Below are 19,024 nucleotides of genomic sequence, written 5' to 3'. Positions count from 1 at the left end.
TTTGTAAAATGTAACTTGATGTTTGGACTAATCTGTCTCTCTGTGCCATGACTACAGGAGGAAGGTTGCTCCTCTGGACACCATTGGCAGCTTTAAAATGGCCAGTGTCCAAAACCCTAAGGTGAATGGAAAATTAAATTAAACTAAAATTAAACTGTTGATTGTGTCTATATAGAATGGGTTTGTTTTTTCTTAGATTACTTGTTGTTTCTCTTTTGCACAAAGAATAATGTTAGGAGTCATTTCTAGAATCTCCACCACAGATTTGAACAATGATGTTTTATTAATAATTCATGTAGTCCTTGTTTTGTACTGTATAAGGAACTGAGCGTTTGACCCTTCTGTGTTACAGGACGAGCCTAACAAGTTCCGGGAGGATTACTAGGGCTAAATAGAAAAGTCAACAGCTGAGCTTTTGTTTTATTTTTTTCCACAATGGATTTTATTATTCTGTATGTGCTGTATTTATTCTCTCAACTCATGCATTGCAAGCAACTGAGATTCTTGTCAACCACCTCCCCCTACTGGTAGAAGACCCAAACATGACAAACACATTGCTGTGTGCGCTTATCTAATAAACTGTGTATTAAACTAGTATTTTATTGAATGTATGTGAATTAAAAGGATCTCGGAAAACCAACTTTATGTTCCCAAAGACTTTAATTTTTCAAGCTACAATCAAAGAAAACAATATCAGACTGCAGAAAATATAGATTTTTGCTTGGGTATTTTCTCTCTTCACTTTCATGTATGTACAGTTGTCAAAGAACAGGATATGTACACAGAGTTTAAAGTTGTAGAGAGAGTGCAACTGCTACTGGAGACTTACCAAGACTCTCCCACAAATAAAAGAAAAAGCACATGGTAAAACCAAACAACATAAACAAACGCCACAATCTACGCGGCCTCAACTTATTTTCTGTACACTACTCCGTTCTCGATGTGAGACAATCTTATTTCCTTTCTCCGACTCAGGCGCGTCTCTAAAACCCGCTTCTCAGAAGTCTAAGAAATAAACAATTATATGAAATAGGAAACCAAATATTTTACAACCTTTCATAAACAAGTCTCTGGGCCATTTTGACATCATGAAGCACTGCCAAACCATTTGTCCTACAGCGATGTTACCACGCCCTCATCGACAAGAAAAAAAAAAACCAATAACCTTACATGAAACGAAAAACATCAAAATTGAACAGTTTTCAATGTAAATGTTGTTCATGGAAAATGGCCATTAATGATTGATTAACAAGCCAGACAGGGAGAAACATTAAGCGCTAAATCAAGAATGTACACAGCTACAGGCCAAGTACAGACTTCGTCAACTGTAGCTCACCATACTTCCAGTACCATCCATAAATGCATTGGAGATGGTATTTGGGTTTATATTTTTTAAAAAGTGCCCTGCTCAAAGAATTGTCTGTGTGCAATTTTAAACATTTAGCAATTTAGATGCAATTGCAGACGCCAAAATATTAAAGTGTTAGCTGAATCAATAAATTCAAAGATCACTTACTCGAAATCTAAGGAGTGAGGTGTCTACATCCTTTCCTTTTTATCCACCGACGACCAATTAAAAAAAAAAGAAGCTAACTTAGTTTACACTAACGTAACGTAAACAAATGCAGTTAAACATGTAAATCGCCAAAACACAATGAAAAGAAATATGAGCTGCCCATCTAGCAATATGACTTACCTCTAAACAAACAGGAAAGACATTTTACATATTTTAGGCTATATGTTGATTCAGTGTGGAAATCTGTCACTGATTTAAAGCCAAGGAAAAAAAAGATTTTAACTGAAACTATGAGGATACTAAAAGAGGGATAGAAATGTTCACCAATTTGTCAACATCGGGAATAACTTCCCTCTCAAAATGTTGAATTTGAGAGCAAATGTGAAATTGTGCACATTGCTGGTAACAATATAGCCAATCGATATATGGGTGAATTTGTAACAAACTAAAATGATTCTCCGCTGTCCCTGTTGTCTTTTTTTTTTTCAATTTCTCATGGTAGCCAAAAAAAAGAGACTAGAATTAAAACAAAGGAAAAAAAGAGGGATAAATAAGAATGGATTTGATTGTCAAAATAAAGTCTATAAACTGACAATACAGTTGCCATCCAGATGATAATTTAGGCTGTTTTGGCTGCAGGCATCAAAGAAAACAAGAGTCAGGACAAGAAAAAAAAAGGAAGAGGTTTGGGCGCTCCTCGTCTCTCTCCCCCGTCCTCTTCGCCTTTAAGTGTCTTTTTTGTGTCCCGACCGTCGTGTGTCCCTGCACTTGTGGCAGTAAAAGATGTCGGGAACGTTGGACTTCTTGATCTTCGCACACGACAAGTGCACCCATATGCCGCACTGGTTGCACTCGATCATCGGCCGCCCTGCGAATGGCTTCCCACAGTAACAGGTGATCAAGTCCCATGAATCATCCCCTGCGTCCATGAAGAAAACACTAAATTAGTCACTTGTGCTGATAAGCGGCATCAATATGCATTTTTTATTTTTAAAACAAAGGCATTAGCAAAAATTGCTTAAAAGTATGAGATTTAAACATAAGAGTCAAACAGACACTTTATAAAACTTGAACATTATAGGAAAAATATAAAGATTCCCTACCCGACTCCACCATGATGTCCTCATCTGCGATCCAAGTCTCCCCCTCACTGGAGCTCATGTCTGCTTCCCTGATGGAGTCGTCTGGCTGCATCTTCCCCAGGCCCTGCATGGTCGGCGTGGAGCTCCCGTGCACCGTCAGGTCCTCTCTGATGGGTCGTACCTCTGAGTTCGTGTGCCGTGCCTCTGAGTCTGTCTCACTTTGAGCAGCTGGACTCTTGAGCTTCTTTGCTTTTGGCTGTTTTGAGTTTTTGCTGCGTTTGATGCGGGCCCTTTTCTCGCCCTCACTGCTGCCACTGTCTGCTGTCATCATAGCAGAGCCAAGCGATAACTTCTTCAGTTTTTTGTCCTTCTTGCGCTCTGCCTTTGTGTTGACCTGGCTCTCGTACAGAGAGTCTTTAAGGCGCATTTTGTCCAGCAGACTGCTATCAGAGTGCATGCGGCGAATATTTTTGCCCTTATTTGCTCGAGCTTTTCGAACAAACGTGTGGATGGTGTGGATGTCGGAGCTCCCGTCTGGCCACGTGTTACCCATGGAGCTGCTGCTGCCTCCACCACCTCCATCTGCCGACAGCCCTGAACTGTGTGCAGAGCTGGATGATGTTGGGGACCATGAGCTCTCCTATAAGCCAGCAAAAAAATAAGAATTATATTTCCACACTTCTGCTAGATGGCCAATACCCAAGACTACATCCACACTGATGTCTTTTCATTTAAAAATGCATTAATTGTACTACAGATATGCCTGTCATCCAGTTTGAAAATGTCACTCACTCCATTTAAAAAAAAAAAAATCAAGGTGGTTTCTTAGTAGTTGCACTACTAACTTTTTAAAATTTACAGTGGCACACATGCCGTGTGTACCTGAATTATCAAATAATATATAACTGGAGGCATGTTTGTATAGAAACAGGTTACCTTTGATACCAAGGTGAAACTGACTTATTTGGACACATTATCTTTGAAAATGTCATGTGGATGTAGCACAATTCTAACTACCATGTTGACAACTGAATTGGATTACCTCTTTTGGACTTGGGATGTAACCAGCATATGCCAGGACAAAGCTGCAGAACTTGTTGAAGTCCTCAACTGTCCGCTTTTTCCTCTCTGGTGGCTACAGAAGAGAGACACAAGTTAAAAATCTAAACTATCTTCAACTTCAAAGGAAAAACACAGAATAAGATACACAATGTTTTCAGTTATATTGTATGGTACTCACCAGGGGTTCAGTTTTACACGTCAACAGTGAATCTGTGCGAGAAAGAAAGAAAACGACTCTGATAAGTAACAAGCAAAGGAACCAACACAAAAAGCACCTGGGGCACCGCTGCACGCGAGTGGGCTTCAGCTAGCATTAGCTTGCTGCTAACACGACTCTATAGCGTTGTAAGTGTCATAGAAACATGGTGTTCAGTTGTGCGTTTGTTTGACCTGCCATAAATGATACAGGTTGATGGTTAAATAAGTAAGTTTTCTATTCCATGTTAGCTTCAGCAAGGTACCAACAACCGCAACCGGTGTCACTCGATCACTGCCTGAACTTCATGCCAAGTCAGGCTATTTCTTTCGACAACGATCACTGACATCGGTTAATTGATGTCAATAGCTATAAATACTTAGTTTAACGAGTAGTTAAGATGGTTAAGAACTGTGCTGTCAGGCGTTCAGTTTGTCGTTTCGTGCCGTCTGGATAAAGCATGCTAACGTTAGCTGACATTTCAGAGTGGAAGCTAACGCGTTTAAATATAAAAGAGCAACAATGGTTCTCAAAGCCCAGTGTATTGTTCCGAATCACATTCAAACCCGACGAGGACAACTGTAAATTGCCAATAGCTAAATAAATGTATCCAAAGAGTTACCGTGTGCTAACCAGCTAATCACGCTGGCTTTCTTGAAATTGAAGTGGGAGGCTCGGTGGCTATGCTAGCTTTATGTTAGCAATGGACAAAGCTAAATCAACTGTGTTGTCAACGTTGAAGTTTTGGTTGGTGTTGAAATTGATTTTTTATCGGTGACAACAACAACAAACTAATGTGAAATGGACAAACTTTAAAGTTTTTCCAGGTATGTGGTTGAGTGATGTTAGCCATTGGGCTACTACCGTCAAGCTAGGTGGAACGGCGCCCAACTACCTATAACAAACCAGCCTGACTGCAATTAAGATTAACTTAAGGTTAGAAACTAGCATTAATGTTGAAAAACAGTGAATAATACATATGCACTTGAACATATTTTACATTTCAACTGCAACACTTAAGTTAACAAGAGCAAACCATGTTCTTAATATTGCATACGCAACCAAACGTAACATTAACGTTAGTCACAACTTGGATTAGGTAATTCGTTTTAATAACCATTACAGTTGACAGAAAGACATATGCAGCGATCAGGTTTGCATTAACGGGGAACACGTCGACAGATGACTCGGTGTCAATGATACTAGTCAAACGTACCTTGGTGTTCGGACATTATGTCAAGCATTGTCGCCTCACCGACAAGGCCTCGATCCCAGCAACAGAAGCAGCAGGCGAGCTAGCCGGAGAATAGCGGCCGTCAAGCTGTGCTTTTCCCCGGCGTGGCTGCACCCTACCGCCCCGGCAACTTTAGCAGCAACAGTAAGCCAAGGGCGCGTAAAACTGAAGACGATATTCTCCAAAAAGAAAACCTCTCCACTCTCCGATCGGAGTTGTAGTATCCCAACACAGCAGCTAATATTAACGCACCAAAATCCTACCGCCTCTGAATTGTGATTAGCCTGACAAAATACTAATTCCTGTCCTTTAACGCACAGAAATCAAAGCTCTATTTTCTTCCATGCGTCATTAAAACAACAATCGAAACTAAAAAAAGACATATTGTCGAATTCGTTAGGTTAACGCGACTGGTGGTAAACGTATGTCCATAATTGTAACTTCGCGGATTAAGTTTGTCGTTTCTTCGCGGTTTGCATACAAAACGACTGGAGTTTCGCACGGTCTCGTCCGTGCGCGCGGCAGAAACCTCTTGATGCTGCCAGCGCAGTTTGTCTTCTGATGCATCCTGGGTAACGTAGTTTATCGCGGTGTCAGTACTCCAGTAGTGAGTGTGGCTGAACTGTATCTCCCATGCATTCTGGGGTGTTGAGTTTTTTTAGTTTGCCCAACACACGCTGTGTCGGCGAAACATGTTGGATTTGTAAAGGATTAATTTTCCGTGAAATGAAACTTGCCGCGACAACCAGCAGTGGCAGTCCTTTACTTTGAGATATGTATTATGTTTTACATTAATTTCTATACGTGTAGTGTTTATGTTACGTTGTAGTGGTTATGTTACTGTATGCTCTGTGTTAGCAGCATGCTAACTAGCTGATATCTTGACTTTTAGTTTATTTATATAATACAATGTTGCCTGAGATATGGCAAGGGACTGATGCGGGAGGACTCCTCGTCATACAAGGTAAACGCTTAACACATATGTTAAGTATCTGAAACGAAGTGGTATGATGATTTTCTAAATTTTCTACTTACATTGGTAGATTCTGCTAGTTATTCTGGTCGACACCTCCTGAAGAGCTTCATCAATGCTGCATTGAACAGGTATTAAAAGAACACATGTCTGTGTTTTTAATATATGCTACTAAAATAACACTAATTTGAGCTGTGACTTCAGGGATGAAGATATCCATGTCATTGCTTTTGACGTCAGTGAGGATGAACTGAGAGATGGATTAAAAGAATCAACCACTCAGAGGTAACTTCAGATTCATGATAAAATGAATACCAACCTATGCATGTACACTTAATTCAGCCCTATCAAGTTCTCCTATTAGTTTCCCTATTAAATTTGATGTGTTTATGTTTCAGGCTACACTTTCACAATGCTTTTACCGACCCCCTTGGCTGGACCGATCATCCAGCTTTCACAGTTCACCAGTTCAATTTGGAGGAAATTACACATCTGGTAAAGCAAACATCACACGCCAAGGTTGCTACCTTGGTAATCGACTCTCTTTCGTGGATTTTGAGGCATGTCAGTCCTTCAGTCGTTTGCAAGACTCTCCAGCAACTTAAAAAAGGTAGTCAGTGTGATATTTTATTCAGATTCTCTAAATGAATAAAGAAGACATCCAAGCCTTAATATTGACTGTAAAATATAATATAAGTGAAACTATATAAAGATGCATTCATTCCATGATGTAAGTTTTTCTATCTTGTGTTTTATCTAGGGGGAGCTGTGAGAACTATCATTGGTGTGCTGCATGCAGATATGCATCAGAGAGGGACTGTGGGAAGTGTATGCCACTTGGCTACTTCAGTCATCACTGTTGTACCGGGAATAAATGGAGATGAAGCAGTGGCAAAAATAACAAAGCGCTCAAAGTCGGGGAAGGTTATGCAAAATGTAAGCACTTAACTTTTGAATGTCAATTTTTTTTTTCTACACTTTTCTTGATACTATAACTGAATTTGTTGTCAGGAGGAGATTTTCACCATCAAAGAAGATCTTACCCTCATAGTGCAGAGCAAGTACAGCCAAAGTGGACTCAAACAGCCACACACTGAGGAACAGGAGGTGAAATATATAACATATGTATTTTATAACACTAACAAATATATATAGCAAGACTGAACTTTTTGTGTGTGTGTTTATTTAGGCCGACCCAACAGCAAACTTGACCTTCAATCTTCGCTTATCTGACACAGAGCGTGAAGCCAAAGAGAAACTTGCACTTCCCTTTGTCTTCAGCAAAGAGAAGTGAGCATCTTTTCTATTATAGTTCATTTAAAATGTTTTAAATATGACTTTAAACAATCTAAAAAAAAAACAATGTGTTCTATTTATCCTCAGGAAAACAGCTCTGCTCCACCCAGGCCTTGGTTCAGGACGAATATTGTATGAGCCTGATGCCAACGACGACTATGATCAGGAGGATCCAGATGATGATCTTGATGTGTAGGATTTGGCCATGGACCATGTTTCATATACTCTTTGCCACTGAATAGCAGTGCAGTTTCAAAGCCTTACCACCATCTCATGGAGTTTGGAAATATAATTGAATACCTATGATGATCACAGTTTCAAAATATCAGTGATTACCTTATTGTATATATATTTTTCCTTGTAAAATAAAATTACTTTCTAACATAAGTTTGTTTTTATATACTTTTTTGCTGTACATTTAATGTACAACCATCTCCATTTCCTCATATGTTAAAGATGTCTGCACTAAACTGTGTTACAGTATATGGCAGTGTCCACAACAATGGGAAAGCATAGTACCTTTTCAAGAAGAATCATGCACCTGGTTTCACACAGGGGGAAAAAAATGTTTTTTTTGCCACAAAACAAGACTTTACATCACCTCTGCGGTCTAACATAGAACACTTTAGGGAAGCTGTACACATCCACCATGTGTGCACATTATTTTTGGTTGGTTGAATAAATATTCATGTAGCATTTTAATGTTTTACTCCCTATTGCATGTATAGCTATGGTGGATGTCCCCATAGCTTTAATTAAATTATTTGTATAGTTCTGGGCTATGTTCTTATATTTATATATTTTTTATTACATTTTATTTTTAGCACAGACATAGTTGTCACAGCAAGATAAAATGATACAGATATCACCAAGGCAATCAAATATAGACTGAATTTAGGAATTAAATGCAAATAAAGTAAACGTTCCACACACATTCCATATAGTCTGATATCTTTCCAATGTTCTTTTTTTAATTCAAGTTGTATTCACTGAATTGAACATTCTATTAACTCAATACACTGTATCACTTAGTGTTTTGCTATATATCTACAAGGTGACACATACCTGCATTTCCTATAATATAACTAAAACACATTTATAGTTGCTTTCTTGTTATACAGACTTTTTTTAAAGTGGATTTCCATCGTTGCTCGTGCACGTCTGTTTATTTTCTTTCCACGTGGACGTGCTGCGCGCGACCCCGCGGTTCCTCGCGGAAGTGACGGCAAGGCGGCGATGGCGGCTCGCAGTTTCATTCCGGATTTCCACTGGACTACAAACTGATTTTGACCGGGCCGGTTGGACTTTTAGCAACTTCAGTAAAGCTGTCTCTTTTCGGACGCGGTGCAGAGTGTAGTCGCACTGAACCGGTGCTTGTCAACGGACGGCTCCACCGCTTTTTCTGGGTATTTTTGTCCAAGGTTCAAGGTGGTCACCCCGTCGAGCTAGCGGTAGCTCGGCGGCTACTTGCTAACGTTAGTTGGTACTAGACAGCTAGCTCCCGAGCTAGCCTAATTAGCTGCCCACATTAACGCCTGTGATCCTTTGGTGTAAATCGGAAAGAAAGGAAGAGAAGACGAACGACGGTACGAATGCTGGCTGCCGCCAAACGCCAAAGAAGAAGCAGAAGGAGCCGCAGCAGCGTGCTAATGTCCATGCGACAGTAGCCGTCGTGCAGCAGCTTCTCCTTTGCCCACGTCCACGTTTGTCTTTCACAGTGACTGTGAGAATGCACTTTATTCATTATCGATAACTGTGCCACAAGTGTGCAGAGCGAGGTACTCACACGTTTGCTTGGCCTCTTGATGATCTGAAAAGCTACTGTGGCTAAAGACGGATTTTGAGTCACTGGTAGGCAAGTTCCCTCTGCAGTTACCCCCCCAAACAACTTGGAACTGAAAGTAAAGATTGAGTGACTGTGGGGTCTGTGTGGGCTCATCAACATGCTGAAGACCCGGCATTGTTTACTTGGCATCCGCACTTTTCTCGGCATGACGTCTAGAATATGGGGCCTCTTTATGTACATCCTCAGGAAGCACCTACGGACGGTGAGACTTGTTGGCCCTTGTTGTGTTACTGTGACAAGTGAGCAAAGTTATGGCTCTCGTTGCTATGGCTCCTAATGTTCTAATATTTGTCCGCAGAAGTGGCTCCCAGTGACCACTTTCCCCCATTGAATGCATCTGTCATGCTTATTTGGGTTTATAAACTTTAGACTTGAAAATATGCATTTCCTGCAGAAAATGCAGTTTAAAATAACAAACATTTATTTAGCGATGCCACTTTTGCCTGTGGTCTGAGCGATCAGCCTTTCCATGAGAGCTACATCCATTTTCAGTGCCGCATAATGAACAAGTTAAATATTTCTATATGAGTGATGCATTCTGCCAAGTAAAGATGCTCCTCAATACTTCTATTTTTCTAATATAAGAAGGCTATGTCAAATTTATGCAGGAGAGAATTAAATGAACAGAAAAACAATTCTCCTACAGCATTTCCAACTAATTGTCTGGACAGTGTCAGAGTATCCAATTGAAATATATCAACGATTGCACACATGCAAGAAATAGAAGTGGTACATAAAGTAACACACGGAATTGAAATGCATCGTCTCTAATCAAAGACCTTAATTAATTCTTAGTTAGCAAGCCATCCTTTTTTATAGTTCATTCGTGAACCATTTGCTCATCATAATATGATGGAAAATGATGATTAATCACTGTAAATATTGGTCTCTCAGCTCTACAGGTCTGCTAATACTTCAGGTTGTCTACCAAAAATATTTCCGTTACTAAGACGGCAAACCTTCTGACCTGTAAAACTTGCCTCTCGGTAAATAACAAACATTTATTCACATTTTTAGCGTCGACTAATCAGTGGATTGCAATCTTAATGTATTTAGGTGTCTGTTTTATAATGAATGGCTCATCCAGCTACACTGCAAAGTAGAGACTTCCTACATCCACTGGCTGGATTCAAGATGCACCCAGACACAAGGCTGCAGGTCACCTTCACTCATAAATATATGGCATGTAAGGTGTCAGAAGTAACTTTGACACACACAGTGGTTGTCGGTAATAGACATGTGTTAGCGGTGTAGTAAGGAGTGGACTTCGACTCTCGCTCTGTATCAGGCCAATATAGTTTTAAGGAGTGTCTCGTGTGCAGTCGCAATTACCTTTCAGTTATCAGGGTTTGTCTGCATTTTGTTGTGTGGCAATAACACTTGCGAGTCGTCAACAGGCCCTGAGAGCGAGTAGTCCAGTCCATGTTATGTCCAAATTGAGAGGGATTATGTCGGGCACAGAGTGCGTACCGTTCTCACCCTCTCGTTCTCACCCTCTCATTCTCACTCACACTTCAGCTTTGTTGTTTATAATTGGTGATGCACTGGAACAACATCGTGGTCCAGAGAGTGCTTTATGTAGCCGCTATAGACACCAAAAATACCATGGCCTGTGCCTACCTCGGTTCTATAGCTTTAATAGCCTTAGTAACTCTTTGGTTGAGTGTAAATCAGGTGCACATCAACATATCTTCTGTCCACCCTTCATGAGGTGGCCCGATCCAAAACTTTAGGATTAGGACCAGATCATGATCTCATGTATGCTCTTGTGCGTACAAAGATGATGAGAAGGCTGTTTTATTAATTGCACTGTCAACAATGTTACAGCTGTGCTTATTATCTTCAGTGTTGTACAGTGTATGGAGAATTTGCTGAAACTATTAGCTATTTAAATTGTTAGCCAATTAGTTCAATTGTTAATGTCTGCGCTAAATGCTAGCTATTATTTACCAGTATCCTGGTACTTACTCCAATTTGATAATTATTTAGGAAATGTTTGACCTTTTGCTCAGGTTAGAGAGAAATAACTGAAATGTTAGTTTTAGTACTTGTGTTAAAGGACAGTCTCAGTTGCAGGCTCGGGGTCCAGATGGACGTTCAGGGTGAGGTCCCCCCGGTGGTGCCCAGCAGCTGCTGCTGCTGCTGCCACCACCAGTAGACTTCCCCCAAGCTTACTCTGCCAGGCAGCAGTGGGAGGGCACACGGAGGGGGGAGGCCCTGTTCAATGCTTAGGTACCAAGCAGTCCCACTGGCTCAAAGTCCCCCTGCAAGTCTTCCTTTCTGTGTATGTGTGTGTGTGCCCCCCATGCTCCACTGACACCCACTGACAGCTGAGGGGGATAAAAATAGCCCTGGGAAGAAAAGTGCAGAGCCCCTGGGCAAGAGTGGCACTGGGAAGGAGCCACTCTGTCGTTAGTCCGACCAGATTAGAGAAAGGAAGTAAGAGGGAAAAGCCTCCGTTTAATTCCTGAAAGCCAGCAAAAATATAACCTTGACGATACACGACTAATCTAGATATTGGTTCAGTACAGTCGTTTTTACACTACCAAGCTTGTTAACAACTTATTTCACTCTCAATACATTTACCATCTTGCCGTAACCAGTGAAAGAACATATACAATTCCAACTGTGTTTGCTCCACATTTTAACAATGGGTTTTTGAATCGAACTGAATCATTCTTTTTCCGATATCTGATATCACCAGCTGAAATATACAGGGTTTAGGATTTCAGTATTTGACCATTCATCAAAAAATTGGCTTGCTCTAATGCAGTTAGTTCTCAGTTGTGTTTTTTTTTTTGGTAATTGGCCTATAGATTGCCTGAGTAACAGTGACATAAAGCCCCTTCACTAATGCCCCCGAATGATTCACCTCTTGCTTAAAATAATCACACAAGACAGATACTTAGGAGGAAATGAGAAGCTTTTGCAGCACTGAGTGCAAAACTTGCAGCTCCCCCTTTTCCCCACCTGTACTGAGATGAAAAGACTACGTATGTTTTTAAAATAGCGTTGTCTGACTGTCTCGTGTGCTTTGTTCTTTTGCAGATAATCCAGTATCAGACGGTGCGATACGACACTCTGCCTCTGTCTCCTATCTCCAAAAACAGACTCAGTGAGTACACGGTTGTTTTCATGACAATATCCACTCAACCAAATTGTTGGGGCCCTTGTGGAAATAGGAAAATGCAAGAAATACATAGGAATATACTTACTGCATGATTTTTGCCAGTTGCTTTTTTGTTTTTGGTAATATTAGATAGATGGCGTGGATTGAAGACACCATTATAACATTTTTGTTATGAGGACATTTGAGTAGAGGTTGAACAGGTTTCTCCAGGAAGAAGCGATTATGCTGACTTATCGGCATCGAGTCAATGCACTCTTGTGCTCAGTTCATCCCTTTTCCTCTGGACTTTCCTTTTCTCGCTGAAAATAAACAGTCTCAGCCAGACTCCTGTGACACACCACCTCCACATGAGGAAACTCAGACAAGCTGTTGACTGTTATTTTCATGCCATGTCTTTGCGTTATCCTCTTGTGCGTTTCTGTTTATTTAGGTGGATCACGTGGCAAGATGTTAACCGCACTTGGCCTCTGTTTTTGCTCTCAGTTGATTCAATAAACCTGTTGTGCTTTGTCAATTAATGTGGGCGTATGCTACTGACTTTTTTAATAAACTGTTCCACCATTATAAGAGAAATCCAAACGAGTAATGAGAATAAAAGTGTGTTTCTGTTGACAGGATGCCAGATTTATTTCCACTTCACGCATTCATATTTACATTTAAATGTGCCGTGTGAAATGCCACAGTAAATGATTGTATTCAATGTTTGAACTGTTGTTTTCTAGAAGCAACTGGACGTGTTTGCAGTTTGGAAGTGGAGAGGAAATGGCACATGCTCGAATCCCATTAAATACTAGCACGGTCCGGTGTGTGTGCACTCTGAATGAGCCTCCTTTCATTTCTATAGAGACACGAAGGAGACATTTAAAAGCCCATTCTTTGAAATCACTCAAGCAACATCATCTTGAGCGTCTGCCACAATCTCCTCTAAAAGACCGATTCCTCAACTGTTGTTACTTGCATTGATAGAACAGAAGATTGTTATGCATAGGGAATGCATCCTTGTGTTTTAAAATAACCTGAAAGGAAAAAACCTCTCTTAATCATGAGCTGTTCTGTTTTACACGGCACGGTCTTAAAGCTTCGTAAGACTGTGGACAAATCTGATTATTCTTTTTGTTTTATTTTTTTAAAGCAGTTATTTTCAATCAGACTGTGTGCACTGTTCATGAAAAGTGATCAAATCACATCTGTGTCCATACTTAACTACAACCTAACGATTCCAAACGATTGCCCTGCCAAGTCAAGGTGCTGAACCCTTGAGTGGCACCTTATTTCTCCCACTAATGAGGCTTGTTTTTTTCATGTATGTACATGCAAGTTTGGTGTGTAAAAAATCTACTGTACAATAATAGTTATTGTCTGGTTAACTTCAGATGCAGTAAAGAGGAAGATTCTGGTTCTGGACCTGGATGAGACACTAATCCACTCTCACCATGACGGGGTCCTCAGACCCACAGTGAAAGCGGGAACACCGCCAGACTTCATTCTGAAGGTAAGGGCTGTAACACATATGCAACTGTTAATTTATATTAATATTTTGATAACTGACTAATGGGTTAATGGTGTTTAAAAAAAAATGTTTTTACATTTTTTGGATCAATCAACTAACCAATTAATTGAGAAAATGATCCTCAGATTAATCGATTATATGAAAAACAATTGCTACTTGCAGATAAATGGTATTTACATGTTTCATACATTCCAGGTTAACCAGCAGCTTCGTCTAAATGAACTGGGCTCCTCTGTTTCCCTTCCAATGCAGGTCGTCATTGATAAGCACCCAGTCAGGTTCTTTGTACATAAAAGGCCACATGTTGACTTCTTTTTAGAAGTGGTGAGTATCTGTCACTGCTCTGCATGACTGTCTGTTGTTGAGTCCTAGATTAACGCGCTAAAAGCACACTGTGTGAACATGAGATCTCTCTCTGCTGAGTCTTTCTCAGGTCAACCATTTATTATGTCTGTCATCTGTTGAGTCTCTCTCTCCATTGTACACCACTCACTCACAACCCAATGACACATACCTGTATTTGCTTTGGACAATGCTCCTTTGAGACCTACTCAGCAGCACTGACGTTGTGTTCTTACACTGTTGTGTCCTTCATATTCTGTGTGTGTGCACAGGTGAGCCAGTGGTATGAGCTGGTGGTTTTTACAGCTAGTATGGAGATTTACGGCTCAGCGGTGGCAGACAAACTGGACAACAACAGGAACATCCTGAGACGCAGATACTATAGACAGGTATTGCTCAAAAACCTGCAGTAGTGCTGTGTTTATACACATTTATATACTGTAAATGGTACTGATTGATTCCTTTCTGCCAATTTATGTTTTGAAATCTCTTCAGTCGCTCTTTTTTGATGGTGCCACGGACTCTCCTTTTGTTTCTCTTTCCAGCACTGTACATTGGATCTAGGTAGTTATATTAAAGACCTGTCTGTAGTACACAATGACCTGTCCAGTATTGTCATCCTGGACAACTCGCCTGGTGCTTATCGTAACCATCCAGGTAAGATTTAACACCCATTTCAGCAACCTGCTTTTGTTGTGTTTATATTTTTCTATTTGCATTGTCTCAAATAAGCATAAAACAACAGCCATAAATTGTTTATTTGTTATTTTTTTTAAATTAATTTAGTGAGTCCCTTTAATTAATGATTTATCAGGTTCAATCTTATACACATCATCTTGTGATGGAGCGCAAAAGCCACAAAGCGGTTTTCTTCTCATACAAAGCTTTTGTATTGTAAATGCTGTAACAAGTACATTAACTCTGCAGCTCCTCTAACACTCAGCGGTGTCTTTAACAACGCAGCATAAAAATCCCACTCTTGTCTGTTCCTCTGACACGACTGACTTGGCCTTCTACCCTCCAGACAATGCAATACCCATCAAGTCCTGGTTCAGCGACCCTAGTGACACAGCACTTCTTAACTTGCTGCCTATGCTGGATGCACTAAGGTAAAACACTTAACAGAGCGCAAACACTTCAACTCATTGTTTTCTTTGTTCACATGAACTCGGGTCATCAACTAAGCACACATTATTTTAGTTATCAGAGAATGTTAACACATTAAAAATGCAGTTTGGCAGCATTTAAGATGACTGCCGGCACCACCTCACTGACATTATTCTGCATGTTGCTTATAATATTGTGCCTCAAGATGTTCCCATGACAGCATACCAAATCATGGAAGCAAAATCCCTTACCTTCAAGGGGACATATACAAAATCAACTTTTTAATCATTTATATCCTTATATTTGGGACTCTGGAGGTCCTATCAGTCTGCAAAGTGTGAAAAAAGATGACTCACTCATGTTTTTGTGGTCCTCCTCAGTCTAAGTACAGGAGATGAAACACGCGTTCTTGACTTCCACACTCATTGGGACATCACAATGTGCTAAATTCCTGGAGTTGTCTAGCAGAGCTCCGCTTTGTCCGTAAAACATGCGAGAGTGCTGGCGAGGACAATGGTATCTGAAAACTGGAAGTCCGCGAAGTCTGCAAAAAGTTCTATTCTTGGCTCCACAGTGCAGCACAGAGTTCTACACAAACTTCCAGCCTCAGGATTTATCTGTCCAGTGGATACATGTTATATATAACGGCAATGTGCCTGCTAGAGCCTGCAAATGATCACTTTTCCAAATGATAACTGCTGTTAGCTCCCAGTAGCCTCTGTGGCTGATGTCATTTCCTGTCCCTTAAATTTCATTTATTTTAGTTTTTAAGGTGGACCTAAAGATATACTACTAAACAGAGCATTCTGAACAGGGCTGTTTTGGCAGGGTGATTGAACTGCTGTGGTGCTTCATCCATACAGTATTTTGACCAAAGCATAGCACAGACACAGAGAAATAGGGTATCACATGTCCCCTTTAAGTACAAACAAGAGGCTTATTCCAAGGCTATGAAGCAATTTCTATTTTAAAGTGGTTACACACTTACAGATCGTATAATTGGACTCTCCTAAATGTTAACACAGTGGACCTCTGTCTTCCTCTCAGGTTTACTGCTGATGTCCGCTCCGTCCTCAGTCGAAACCTCCACCAGCACCGACTCTGGTGATTGGCTGAATCAAGAGAGGTTGGGACTTGTTGACCAGCCACTTCCTCTCTGCTGGCTTCTTTCCTTCCTGCCCACCGTTCCCACACAGACGACCCACCAGCCCTCTGTCAGTCGTCTCACGTGTCCTGAGGACATGAGGGTTGGGGCGACCGCCTCACATGGAATGAACAGTATGGGATCACCAGAGCCCAGAAAATACTGGAGAGGGGGGAGAGCCAGCTTCTTTTCTTTTTTCCTTTTCCTTTTTTTTTTGATTCTTTATTTGTATTTTTTTTTTTTTTCAAAATAAAATGGAGCCTCTCTGCCTTATAGCTCCTGATACTGACTGTGTTTGTATGGAGGTGAGCTTGTGTACGTGATTCGGAAGAATGCTTGCTGAGTTTGTTTGTCCTTTTTAAACTTTTTGAAGATTTGGAGGGGGGAGAGGGATCAGCATACCAACAAAGACAGTTCTTCATCATCAGTTCTTCTCCCTTTCCATCGTGACCAGACTTTGCACTTGAGCAACAACTCATCAATTTAATATTCTGACAGAAATTAATGAGGTAAATGAAAAACCACCTGTTTTTTAGATCGTCACACCCCCCCATGTTGATTCATTGATTCCAGAAGGTACATGTTTTTTTTGTCACCTAAACAAGAACGGATCATCTTACATGAAGTAGCTGATGGATACCGCTCACAGGCATTTTCCTGGACAACTAGTCTATCAGTTTTTAATTTTCTCAGCCACAACATCACTCTTTGCACAAAGCTCCCAACAGGACTCGGTGATAAAGACTTGACTGAAGAGTTGTGAGGGGAAAAAAAGAACAGCTTCTATCAATAATATGGACTGCTGTGCAACATTTCCATATATTATTTGTTTATCTGTTATCACGATATATAATAATGTGACATCTGCATACCATGACTCATTTTGCTCTTTCCCCACTACTATTTGATGCCAACCTGATTTCATCTAATAGGAATTGCACTTAAATTTGCCCCTTCTGGTTTTTGTTGCAGTTGGTTTTGTATTTGATTCAAATTTGAGGATTTTCCCCCTTTCAGTTTTTACCCACTCCCCTTAATGTATGGGTTCAACTATTAGACCCCTATGTCTTTAAAATGCCTTCTGAACAATGTCAGTCTTGTTAAGGCTCACAGTGGCTTCTTATTGGCTCTGTCTCCAGGTCTGTGTTATTAATAAAACACTTGTCAGTATCGGCCACTTTTTATCCAGCTTGTTTTATTTGTTTGTTTCTTATTTTGCAAATTTCTAACTGATTTAACTTCACTGTGGAGAGACCAGCTTTTTGATAATCTGCTGCCCTTGTGTGGTGTAACAGGAAACTGCATTGGTCCCTTCAGTAGTCCCACACTGCTCCAGGGATAAGATATCTACATCTGCTTCTCTGAAAGTATTCCCTCCAGAATCAGCATTAGCAATGAACATGCGTGTCGTGCTTGCTCCATACTGAAGGAATCTACATAGGTTTTGCACCATAAATGCACTCTGCAGCACCACTGGAGATGTGTGCAACTTCTATTTTGAGTGTGTACATGGTGATATGTGTACCCTTTCTTACTAGTAAATGTCACACAAAATGTATATTTAATTAATTTTTTTCAGAAGACTCACCGGTCATTTTATGCCGTTGTTTAATTTGATCAATTTGCTATATGGTATTTCTTACACGTACGTTTTAGACTGAAACATCTGCTGATCCTATTGCATTAATGATATAAATATATCCAGGTGTGGCTGCCTGATGTTTTCTTCCCAGACTATTATATGTGGAGAGAATTGTGACTCGAACCTGAAATTCACCAGGCTTTGGTGAGGTCAGATTGTCTCGTCTCTGCTAAATACACCTTGAAATATCACGATGGAAGGTTTGTGTTTTGTTGGAGGGAAGAAGTACTTGGTATTATTTTATACTCCATCACAAATCGATAGCTGCCGTGCGAAGCTTTGTTGCACACTTTACAGGTTGACCTAAAGCACTTGCCAGTAACTATTCATCGTCTAAAAATAAGTTTGCCAAACCAGGGAGTTTGAAATCATCTCATCCACCAATGATTCAGCACATTATATCCTAATCTAAAGCAGAGTGTAACCTACTATCTAGAGTCCCTGACATGGAAGAGATAAGATTAGGCTGTATGATGGAAACCTTAACTTTAATATGATCCAAGGCTTTAACATTGTCAAACTAATTGTGATGGACTTGACCCAGCTTATCTGAAAGTGAAATATGTGGTTTCACAGTCAGGGCTCTGTGTCTTGTCAAATTTTCAGATTTCATAGATTTTGTAGATACAGTCTGACTAAATGTAACATTGCACAGAAGAAAAAAAAACCCAAACACATCACATGCCTGCAGCTCACGAATGAGTTGTACCGCAGCCATGGTCACATGAGCAACTCGGGAGTCCCAGTCAGAGCTGTTGGACACTTGCGCAATACACAGGTTAGTGACTTTTCAGGAAGTAGGAAATGGAACCGTTTAGTATTTTAAATACATCATTCTGTCTTTCAAAGTGAAAGTTGGCAATTCAATTTGGTCTGTGTGTAAAAAAGTGATTTATATTATTAAAAACTATTAAAGCAATATAATAAAAGTCACAATCCTTTTG

At 40.3% G+C, this 19,024-nt stretch overlaps 3 protein-coding genes across 3 annotated transcripts; 2 read left to right on the top strand and 1 right to left on the bottom strand.

The window, feature by feature from the left end:
• Positions 1–707: 707 nt before the first annotated feature.
• phf23b (PHD finger protein 23b) lies at positions 708–5,581 on the bottom strand. Its single transcript, XM_083885874.1, has 5 exons — positions 5,073–5,581; positions 3,839–3,870; positions 3,641–3,733; positions 2,620–3,238; positions 708–2,435 (listed from the first exon to the last, which is right to left on the bottom strand). Exons 1-5 carry the CDS (start codon positions 5,098–5,100, stop codon positions 2,242–2,244), a joined length of 966 nt encoding a protein of 321 aa, XP_083742000.1. The 5' UTR covers positions 5,101–5,581; the 3' UTR covers positions 708–2,241.
• Positions 5,582–5,749: 168 nt separating this feature from the next.
• elp5 (elongator acetyltransferase complex subunit 5) lies at positions 5,750–7,618 on the top strand. The gene is made up of 8 exons (XM_083903748.1): positions 5,750–6,054; positions 6,134–6,194; positions 6,268–6,348; positions 6,462–6,673; positions 6,824–6,999; positions 7,075–7,170; positions 7,253–7,353; positions 7,447–7,618. Exons 1-8 carry the CDS (start codon positions 6,000–6,002, stop codon positions 7,553–7,555), a joined length of 891 nt encoding a protein of 296 aa, XP_083759874.1. The 5' UTR covers positions 5,750–5,999; the 3' UTR covers positions 7,556–7,618.
• A 1,649-nt stretch (positions 7,619–9,267) lies between these two features.
• Positions 9,268–17,511, top strand: ctdnep1a (CTD nuclear envelope phosphatase 1a). Its single transcript, XM_083910707.1, has 8 exons — positions 9,268–9,407; positions 12,254–12,320; positions 13,709–13,827; positions 14,098–14,169; positions 14,460–14,576; positions 14,733–14,844; positions 15,212–15,296; positions 16,342–17,511. Exons 1-8 carry the CDS (start codon positions 9,303–9,305, stop codon positions 16,400–16,402), a joined length of 738 nt encoding a protein of 245 aa, XP_083766833.1. The 5' UTR covers positions 9,268–9,302; the 3' UTR covers positions 16,403–17,511.
• Positions 17,512–19,024: the final 1,513 nt, after the last annotated feature.

This window comes from Microchirus variegatus (assembly GCF_963457635.1).
Source record: "Microchirus variegatus genome assembly, chromosome: 2".
Taxonomy (NCBI): Eukaryota; Metazoa; Chordata; class Actinopteri; order Pleuronectiformes; family Soleidae; genus Microchirus; species Microchirus variegatus.
Note: the sequence above shows the minus strand (reverse complement) of the source record. Positions and strands in the feature narration are given on the sequence as shown.